This window comes from Uranotaenia lowii, chromosome 1 (assembly GCF_029784155.1).
Source record: "Uranotaenia lowii strain MFRU-FL chromosome 1, ASM2978415v1, whole genome shotgun sequence".
Classification (NCBI taxonomy): domain Eukaryota; kingdom Metazoa; phylum Arthropoda; class Insecta; order Diptera; family Culicidae; genus Uranotaenia; species Uranotaenia lowii.
The window spans coordinates 191,212,965-191,224,049 of NC_073691.1; the positions used below are offsets into that span (position 1 = coordinate 191,212,965).

General features: G+C 39.2%; 1 protein-coding gene and 1 long non-coding RNA gene across 2 annotated transcripts; both read left to right on the forward strand.

The window, feature by feature from the left end:
• The first annotated feature begins 52 nt into the window (after window positions 1–52).
• On the forward strand, window positions 53–3,864 carry LOC129739456 (sorting nexin-6). Its single transcript, XM_055730912.1, has 6 exons — window positions 53–277; window positions 466–1,203; window positions 1,264–1,446; window positions 1,725–1,742; window positions 1,924–2,033; window positions 2,568–3,864. Exons 1-6 carry the CDS (start codon window positions 122–124, stop codon window positions 2,659–2,661), a joined length of 1,299 nt encoding a protein of 432 aa, XP_055586887.1. The 5' UTR covers window positions 53–121; the 3' UTR covers window positions 2,662–3,864.
• Window positions 3,865–6,398: 2,534 nt separating this feature from the next.
• Window positions 6,399–8,085, forward strand: LOC129743260 (uncharacterized). The gene is made up of 3 exons (XR_008736599.1): window positions 6,399–6,675; window positions 6,737–6,984; window positions 7,966–8,085. It is a non-coding gene; the product is annotated as an uncharacterized LOC129743260 (long non-coding RNA).
• The last annotated feature ends 3,000 nt before the right edge of the window (window positions 8,086–11,085 follow it).

Here is an 11,085-nt window from a genome sequence, read left to right on the forward strand (position 1 = left end):
ATCAGTTCGCCGATAATCGAAGCTTCCTAGAATACTGGTTAAAGAAATATGATTGAAACGCAATAAATCAAACCTACAGGATGGTACGATCGAAGAGAACGGAAACGGTGGTAGCCCACTAATGGAAGATAGCGGTCTTCCTCGGCAGCAGCAGCCAGGCGACTTGCAATCGCCGCAACCCGATGGAACGGTTCCGGCAACCGACGGACCGAATGTATCGCCCCCAGCAGCCGGCAACATAACCGATATCGCGACCCTTCCACCGAACTCCCTGTTGGTGAGTCATCCAATTATGTGTATAGTATAGGCTAATGTGTTATGTGGGTGGAGTGGATGTAGTGTGAAGGACTTAGTTGTTTCTTTAGAGCTATTCACGTTGAGGTTTTGTTAACCTCAATATTCTTTTACCTAATTGTTAAATTATGTCTGTAGTCGATTTTATACTATAAAAATCCATCTTTGCAGGTGGATATTTCCGATGCGTTGAGCGAAAAGGATCGTGTCAAATTTACCGTCCACACCCGCACCAACCTGCCTGGTTTTGCGAAGACTGACTTCTTGGTAGTCCGGCAACACGAGGAGTTTGTGTGGTTACAGGATCGCTTCGAGGAAAACGAAGAGTACGCCGGATACATCATTCCGCCTTGTCCGCCACGACCAGATTTCGATGCACCCCGAGAGAAACTGCAGCGACTTGGCGAAGGTGAGGGCAACGTGACCAAGGAAGAGTTTAAAAAAATGAAACAGCAACTGGAGGCCGAATATTTGGCAACGTTCAAGAAAACGGTCGCAATGCATGAAGTTTTTCTCACCCGCCTTGCCTCACATCCGGTTTTCCGGAACGATTCGCACCTGAAAGTGTTCCTCGAATTTGATCAGGACCTGTGCGCCAAGCTGAAAAAGAAGATTGACGTATTCGGTGGTCTGTTTCGAAGCATTGGAAAAACTAAAGACGAAATCTATCTGGGAGCCACGGTGAAAGACGTGAATGACTTTTTCGAGCACGAGTTGCAATTTTTGGGCGAATACCATGCGCATCTGAAGGAAGCGGCCAGTCGAACCGAACGAATGACCAACAAGCACAAGGATGTGGCCGATTCACATATTCGCATTTCTTCTGCCCTCATGCTGCTATCCACGGCTGAGCAAGGCCATATGGAGAATTTTTTGGCAAAAACGTCGGATATTTTTGAAAAAATAAGGGTAGGTTTCATTTTTTTTCATTTTCTCAAAATCGTAAATAATAATCTGCTTTGACTCCAGAACTACGAAGGTCGCGTAGCTAGTGACCAAGATCTGAAACTAGGTGACACCCTGCGTTACTACCAGAGGGATAGCAACGCTGCCAAGGCCCTGCTCATTAGACGCTTAAGTTGTCTGGCGGCATACGAAGCGGCCAACCGAAATCTCGAGAAAGCACGCGCGAAAAATAAAGACGTCCATGCGGTGAGTATTTGTTACCCGTTCATGAAAAAAATCATCCGAGCCACTTTTCTTCAATTGGACAGAATAACAATTTTGTTTGAAACACCCAAAATTGAAAACCATTTGCTAACATTTTTCTACATTGCTCAGTGCTGCGATCTGTCTGCAATAATTGCCGTGAAAACTGCAACTGAACTGTGAATGTTTTTTCTTATTCGCCGAATTGTATTTTTTTTTTCTCTCATCTACTAAACGCTTCGCAAACCATCGTGTCCTTTGTATCTGTTGCTGGTGATAAGCCTTTGGAGGTGCAAGAGGTATTTCCGAAACCATAAAAAACTATCACATCCTTCCATTGTGCTTCAGAAGTCCCCGTGAAATTCCAATTTCCACCAATATTTGTTTGCATATTCTATAGTTTTTCTGTTTGGGTTTGTTTGATATCAGAGTCATTATTAATTTATTTATTTATTTTTCTATCACCACTTCTAAATACAGGCGGAAACGGCCCAAACTCAAGCATGTGAAAAATTCGAATCGATGTCCGCCCGTGGAAAGGAGGAATTGGTCTCTTTTCGGGTGCGCCGAGTAGCCGCCTTTAAGAAGAAGTAAGTAGTACATATAAGACTTGTTTACAAGTAGATAATAAACTCCTGTAAGTCGAGAAAAAAGTGGTCCTTGTCTCGCAATGTGTCACGAAATTGTTCATTTCTCAATTAACCTGATTGAATAATAGTCCTTAATTCAATTTATTATTCCCTACCTACTGTTAGATGAGATTCAGCCAAACCACAACTCCACTATGGAAAAACGCTAGTTATTTTTCACCAGCTTCGCTGTGATCGCCATTAGCTCGCTTAAGTCGCCAGGTATTAGTCATGATGAGAAAAGCAATTGGCAAAGTTCGTTAGAATACACCTCCGGGACAGATAAATTTAGTTTGCTTTATTTTTAATTCGTTATTTATCTGCCACTTTTTCTGAGAGTCAAACCAAGGAAAGATTAATTATGTTGATGAATTTCGACACAGTATGTTTTTTTTTTTTGGAAGAGTTCGCATTCTAGAGATTTATTTAACCTACCTACATATTTATATGTTTAAGATAAATGTAAATGCGGAGTTCCTTTTTTTCAATTTTCAGCCTCATCGAACTTGCCGAGTTGGAAATAAAGCATGCCAAAACGCAGTACGAATTTCTTCGCCAATCGTTGCTTTCCCTCCAGGAAGTCGTCTAGAACTCGCTGGTAAGGTGTGTATCCATCAAATTTATACCTACCTACGTATCCGTACGATAGAATCACGTTTCCTTTTTCTGGACGATGTATGTACATCGATTGCGATGAGTGCATTTTTCTCTGGGTATGTATGTATTTTTGTATGTGTGTATGGAAGTACGTGGTAAACTTTCTGCGCGATTATCAGCAAACTTTGGTGTTTGCGATTTTTTTTGACTAAATAGTATAACTATTCAACAATAACACCGTCACACAGGACGACAAATTGTTTGAGAGACGATTTGACTTTTTTATATAAACTTCACCGGGAGCGCCTCGTCTGTGTGGAACAATACTGCTATACACTCAACATGCATTGTTGATATTTACACATCCACACATCTGCACCCACGCATACGCAAACATATACATAAACGCATATTGAACAGCGATCTCTTCTGTACGATAGGGATCCAACTGTCGTATTGTACTCGAGCGCGAAAATCACAGTGTCTGACAATGTAGACTCGTGATAACAAGGAGAATTTGATTACAAAATCGAATTCCAGTATAACATATAAGATATAGAAAACAAAACTGTGACGTTATTTTGTTTCTCTCAAACAAATGTGAACAAAACATATTCCATTTTATCACTCTAGAGTTCAAACTAACCTTCGAAAGAGAATTTTGGATTTCTAATTTATTCGCGCTGACACATTCGGATATTTTTTCATTCGTTAATTGTTGAAACCAAACTCTAAGTAATTTTTTTTTTGCTAACGGTTTAGTGCATATAAAACTGTTCCAACGATAAAAAAACAAAGAACCTTATTTTTTAGTCCCAAAAAAAAGAACAATTTATACATGATATATTATAGCCTATATATATTTATACGAGCTGAGACGAGTAGACTGGCTGGAAGATCAATCAAACGGTCTCAAAAATATCACACGCAAATGAAACCAGTCCGGGCTATACCTGCTACTGAGCACTATTAGACATTAGACATACTTGTTGTAACTTGCTGAAGTTGGATGAAACGAAATCGCAACCCTCGAAACCGCCAGCAATTGTTGTGCGGTCCTCAATCAATGGTAGGGAAAATGACATCTCTTTGTTTTACTCTGGAGAATTATTTTTTTTATAAACTGATTATTATTATTATCATAATTATTATATTTCTATTTAGAGGGAACAGAATAAACTATTATGTATATAACCGTGGGTAGATTTGTTACTTGCGTAGTAAATTGTGAACGGCCCGGCCCAGAAGGATTCTGGCCTTGACAAACCCCATTAACAAATTTGGTTAGAATTCTCATTTTGTGTTGTTTTTGGGGGACGTGGCGACGGTTGAGGAAATGATTTTGTCTCGTTTTTTTTTTTGCATTTCGTAGTCAAATTTCTCTTCTCCTTTTCATTTTACCCTCATCCGTCCCTGAAATGTTTACCCGTGAGCTTTTATTACGTCGTATGAAACATCTTAAAAATTCACAGAAAACTGCTGCCAAAGTTATCAAAACAACTTTAAAATCTGTATTTCACATATAGAATATATTGTCCAAGCTACAAATATTCTAAATGAAAAGAAGTTTCGAATATTTTATGTCAGTTTTGGTATTTTTAGTGACAAAACTCTTAGTTTACATTTTGTTTCATACAACGTAATGAAAGTTCACGCTAGATATGTATATCTCTTGTTTCTCAGCCGATTTTTACAAAATTTATAGTTTTGGAAACCTTGTAATGTAACCAAAAATATGTTTTCTATATTCAGTTAGAACCAATGGTCAGAAAATCAATCAAAATAAACACTCAGGATACGTTTCTTATTTGAAACATTCTGACTGTATAATAGGAAAGCGCCTCTCGCAACTGCTTCGCCCGATTGGTATGCAATCTCGATCAGCGCTCCACTCAGCTATGCAAACCGAGTCGCATCATTCAGAATCATCGATTTTGCAAACATCGCATATCAGAGATGAGGGAGATACAAACTGATCCATTCTGAATGTCACTCACTCAGTATCCGCCTGGTTTTTTTGAAATCGAAAACACGGCGGAAGTGAACATCTTTCCCTCACAAAGACAACTACAATTTGATTTTATTCTTACTGGTGTAAAAAACGCTGTAAATTCAAATAAATTTATTAATTGGCTATGTTTAAAAACAAACAACATTTGCTAATGATCGGTTGAATGTATCACTCACTCACTTCCTGAACCATTCACTCCTGATCCTAGACGAACATGATTCGCCATATGCATCGCTCTTTGGTGAGATTCCAATTGGATGATAGTGCTGCACTGTTTTGACAGCAAGCATCGTGCGAGGTGATCTATCACCCTTATTCTGGTTTTCGTTCGAATGACATTCGTTCGAAAGTTTCCCCAATTGTTATTCTTGTTTTCGTTCGAACGAATAAGTACAGTTCGATCTTTCGAACATAGTTCGTTCGAACGAATGACACCATTCTCGTTTTCGATCGAACGTATTTCTGCTACTGCTTGACAAACGCAAGTCTAATGCTGCGAACCGTGGGCGTTTGAATGTAAAACTTCTATACGATGCTAAAATATTTTGTGCAAAATTAAAAGGAAATGGGAGAAAAACTGAGCTTAGGAAAATTCTAATTGAGCCAATCGTTGGCAGAAATTTTTGTCATTGCATAAGACCGGTTGTGGAATGCCAAAGACGTTGAAATTATTGAACTTTTGCGGGGTCAATGTTATGAAATTGTTTTCTTCGAAATAAAAAAAAATCGTATTGGAATATGTGAATCATTTTTATTAGAAGAACTATTTCACATCGAGTTCCCAAAAATATTTGAATTAAAGCGGAACAACTTTTCAACAGCAACAGAGCATGCATCACTAACACCGGCTGGTATCGGCTTCAACTTGTTTGCCATCTTTTAATCACCCGTTTTAGCAGCTGCTGGTGGTGTTGATGGTTTTTTGGCAGGCTAGATCCATTTGCTGAAAATTTTTCCTTGTCTCCGCGGGGTGTGCAGAGTTAGCCGTTTTTCTTCCGTACTCCATCTGACGAAAAAAATTTCACAAAATTACCAAACGAAATCGGTTGTTTACATCGAATGGGTACGATAAATGTCATTTTGCTAAGCAGGGCTGCCTTAAAGTTTCGAAGTTCATCTGGTAACACCAACCTCGAACGTATCGCGTTCGAACGAAAACAAGAATAGCTTTTTCGAATTCGTTCGAAAGTATACGTTCGAACGAAAGCCAGATACGCCGTAAACAAGAATAAGGGTGTATATGTTAGCGATGAATAGAACGAACGATGATCGGATAGGTCCAGTAGCAATCAATAACAAAACCCGATCGCTATTCGTTCAGTTGCGAAGTGCAATCAGGAACATTCATTGAAAATGAGTGATATTCGGACCACTGGTTAGAACACTTCAGTTTTTTGTTATTCGACACACAAAACTTTCGAGGCTCCACTTAGCAAAAATTCGCTGTTACTTTCCGTTAGCAAAAATATTTTTTTACTGTTGAGTTAGCACTTTTTCATCGGATCGGATAATTAGCTCAATTTGAGTAAAAATAACCCATTTGCTACTAAATTTAGCATTTATAGTAGCATGGACTCGAACATTTAGTCTAGGCACGAATCGCGTTCGTTTGACAGCTTTTTCTCCGGGTGTTTTTCGTTCGGTCGTCGTTTCGTAGTGAGAAAAATGTAGAGAAAATTGAATATTTAATTTGTTTTCCTACTTTCAATGAAATAAAAACCGATAAACTTTGTGATTGTTCTTTCGAACAATCGATCGGTCGTCGGTCAACAATGCTGTTTCCTGTGCCGGTGATTGTTACTGGTTCCCGGCGTTTCCAGGCTGCTACAAAACATCTGTCCGGAAACTGGTACGAATCATGCATGAGTTCCGGTGATACCTGCCTGTGTTAAGGCACATCACACAGTTGGTTCCAAGCGATCCCATTCCAGTCAGAAGCGTGCTGGCGGAAACATGAGCAAGCAAGAAGATTACGTTGAAGAATCGTGTCCAGAGGTAAGAGGAAAATTATATTATGAATAAGTTTAAATTTGAAACTAAACTTTTTATTTTCTAGTTTTCGGCGGTACGGAGCAAACTAAAAGCAAAAAAAAGATGCGGAAGTGCCAAAGTGATCGGAGGAATCGAAGCTGGTGGGACTGGCGATTGTGCTGGTAGAGAAAGTTGCGACATATTAAACAGAGGAAGCAGGGCGATTTCGAATTCAAACTTCAACATTCCGCTGACTATGGTGGAATTCCGATATTAGTCCTCATTAACGAATCCGAGTCCAACACGCCATTTGTCGGAAATCATATGTATAAGGTAAGTTTGTTTTTCTTAATTTTATGTTCTACATGAATTAGGAAATATTTAGAGTGTTTGCCAATTTCTAGAACCGAACCGGATTTACCACTTACTGGATTTTCTGCTTTAAATTTTAAGCAAGAGTGTAATTTTCTGTGTAATTATATTCATGCTTTGCTTCCAAAGTTAAAAAAAAACTATTTCAGTTTTTATTTACAGTCTTAAGCTGAAACATTGATGAGAGATCTCTTGCATTGCATTAAGATTTGGAATTAGGTAATATCCTAACTGATTGCATATTTGAATATGAAATGAGATACCTTCTTGAAAATTTGGATAAAATAAGCTTGAAAACCTAGAAGTATTCATTTGATGAACAAAATTGATAAAAAAGTAGAAAAGTCTAATTCAGGTTTGGAAGACATTAGTTATTAAACAAAAGTATAAATAGAAAATCATCATGTTGGTAATGTTTATGGTATAACACCAGAATATTTTTTTAAAGAATTAATTTCCCCTGCCTCTCCCCAACAATGTCACTTTCACCTCTCCTCCATGTAATATGAAACAAGCTTTTGGCATTTATATTCATTTGGTTTTGTATAAATTGATAACCTCAATGTTTGATGTTGTTTTCAAAGCATCTTCCAAACACTTCTCTCACTGATATGAACAGATGCAAGTTTCATGCATGCTTATTACAACTGATTATTTTTCCATATCAGCGTTTTACATGAACTTTTCTGATTCTACTGGATAGTACCAAAATTTTATGTAGAAAGTAAAATGAAAAACCTAAACCTGTGTTTCATGAAAGTTATTAATATTGTTGAATATGTTTCTAGCAAAGCCTGAAAAAATAATATATTTTTTTGCACTTCTTAAGTATATCTATTTAAATGAATTGATCGGCCTTAAAAGTTTAATTTGAGTTAATCTGATTTTTAGACTGTGCCTGTGTTTGAAGTTTTCAAAGTAATTTCTGTTTTTAATTTTCAGCTTTCCTGACCGGCTGCAAACAGGGTTGAAGAAAACCTGATGTGATGACCAGCTGAAGCCCGTTGTGTCGCAGAAGGCCCGAATTCGGATATACTTAGTAATGTTGCGGGTAATGCAATAAAATTTAAAATAAATTCAAGATCAGTTTTTTATTTATTAAAAAAAAAATTCATTCGGAAACAAACGGTTTTAATGAAATTTTAAATTTACTAGTAATTTTCAGTAAAAAAAAATTTGCTTAAAATTTAGCAAACAGAGATTATTTTTTACTATAAAATTAGTAAACATTCAGTCAGGACACTTTTTGCAATTTTGCTAAAAGTTTAGTTAAATTTTTTTGCTAAATTGATTGCTAAGTTTTTAGCTGGTCAAATTTGAGCAAAATTTTGCTAATTTTCGGCCTCGGAAATTTTGTGTGTAAGTCTAAAAAAAAACCCGAAAAACATGCTTCGGAAAAAGACTGTAGATCAGTTAAAAAAAAATTAACTTAGTGTCCAAGAGAGCTGAAGTTAGAAGCTATACGTTGCACATATGTGTATTTTTTTTTTGAAATTTTAAAAAAATTATATTTGGATTTGGAGCGGTCTAATGTGTAGGGCCGGCCGCATTGACAAAGCAAGCACCACTGACGGAAGAAAATCCATCCTTCTTACCATCCGAAGTCAAAAACAATGCGACCAGCTTCTCCAAATGAAAGAGCTCATCGACGGCACTCCAGTCTCCGTTGAGCTTCATCCTACAAGAAACCAGTGCCAGTGTGTAGTTTACTGTCTTGAAGTTGCGGATCTCGACGAAATCGATATCTGCAAAGCTCTTCAGGATCAAAATGTGAATCAGGTTCATCGCTTCACTAGGAAGGTTGAAGGTAAAACTGTCCCCACGAACACGATGGTGCTCACTAACCCCCCAATAATCTTTTCCGACTCTGCGAGCGAGATTAAAGCCATTTTATCAGGCAATATAAAACACCTCTGGATCTATTCCATCAGCGATATTGCACTTGACTTGATAAAAGGGCAACTCTAGTGTGGATACCTGGCCATGCAGGTATTCCAGGTAACGAGGCCGCCTCGCATTTGAAGACTCTAACATGACTCCTATCAAAGTGCCCATCCCACAACAAGATGCCTACCGATTTGTCAAAACCCTACTAGCACTTGCCTGGGAGAAAACCTGGTTCAACAATCGAACCGCAAAATTACGCGAAGCCAAAAATTGTCCCCAACAGTGGGTTGACCGCACAAACCATATTGAAAAACGTGCTCTTACGCGTCTCCGGATAGGCCATGCCAAACTAACCCACTCATACCAAAGCCCTAAAATAAAAGTGCGACAGACTGTCACCGCGGAGTTCCAATCGAACTGTCAAAAGTCGTTCCAATCAGTTATTTGTTATTTGTTATTTATTTCTTATCAACGGATCACATGTTGATCCAAATGATTACTTAAATTTAAAAATTAAAAACATAACATTATTCTAACTATGGGGTTCTCAAGGCCCGTATCACTTTTCTTCGGAAAACATCCCTCGAAACGTCGAAGTCAAAATGCGCCGAGAAACGGTTGAACGATCTCATTGCGCCGATGAGGGCGTGGGACATCGATTCGCGATGACAGGAGGTCGGCGACGAATGAGGCACGTGTTGCTTGTCTGCGAGCTTGAAGATCGATATCTATGAGGCGGCATCGATTTGCGTAGCTAGGTAACCTAAAAGGGTCTTGTCAGTTCAGGTGTCTAAGGGCGTATCGCAAGAATCGCCGCTGGATAGCCTCGAGCCGATCGACACAGTTCTGGTAGTAGGGACACCAGACAGCTGATGCGTATTCAAGGATGGAACGAACGATGCTGCAGTATAGGCTTTTCAGGCAATACACATCCTTGAAGTCCTTCGCCACTCTAAAAAAGAAACCGAGACTCCTGGATGCTTTGTCAATCACGTAGTTGGTGTGTGCCTTGAATTCCAGGCGCTGATTTAAGATTACGCCAAGACCGTTAACGTGGTTCACACGTGAGATGGGTTCGTCTCCTAGGAAGTACTCGCGGTTAAAGGTTGCCGCTTACGAGAAAAGCTGATGACTGCACATTTGTTGCGGTTAAATGGCAGACAGTTAAGGTCGCACCAATCAGCGAAGAGGTTAAATTGACATTGCAGAAAATTTATGTCGTCGTGGTCGTTTATGATGTAAAATAGTTTTAGGTCATCGGCATAGCAGAGTTTGGGGACGTCGAGGAGTGACAACACGTCGTTGAAATAAATTAGGAAAATGATCGGTCCTAGATGGCTACCTTGGGGCACACCAGAGGTGGCTGGGAACTGCCTGGAAAAGGTGTCACCCGTTCGAACAATCAATTTACGACCGGTTAAGTAACTGCGGAACCAGCCCAGTAGCGTACCACAGAATCCTAAGCGTTCGAGTTTTCCGATGGCAATCTCATGGTTCACCTTGTCGAATGCAGCGGACAGATCGGTGTAGATTGCATCAGTTTGAGATTTGGCAGCAAAACTTTCATGCACAACAGAAGTAAACGTTAGCAAGTTACTTGTTGTAGAGCGTTTGGGCATGATCATTGGAGATGTAATTTTTGCAGGACGTGAAAAAAGGATCCAAGACCACCAATTCAAATAGTTTGGCAATAGAACATAAAGCAGAGATTCCACGGTAATTGTTAATATCTCTCCTATCTCCTTTTTTATGAACCGGGAACATGTAAGCTTCCTTCCATAGTAGAGGGTAGATGGCTCTATCAAGCGAAGCTTGAAAAATGAGCCGAATAGGGGTCAGCAACACAGGCATGAAACTTTTCAAAAAAGCAGCTGGTATCCCGTCCGGACCCGTAGAAAAGGAATTCTTGAGCTTCGCTGCTGCTTTAGAGATGACTGCCGCCTCGATTTCAAAACCATTTATTGAAAAGCCCACTGGCGAAACGTTCCTGACAGCACTAGCTAAATGTTCTGGGGATGTTGAAGCTGAAGTGAAGATACTGGAAAATTTTTGGGCGAAGAGATCGCAGATACCACGATCAGAGTTCGCCGTGATGTCGTCCAAAAACATGTTTGAAGATATACCAGGTTCCTTACGCTGACTCTTTACGTGTTTCCAAAAAGATTTTGGGCAAGA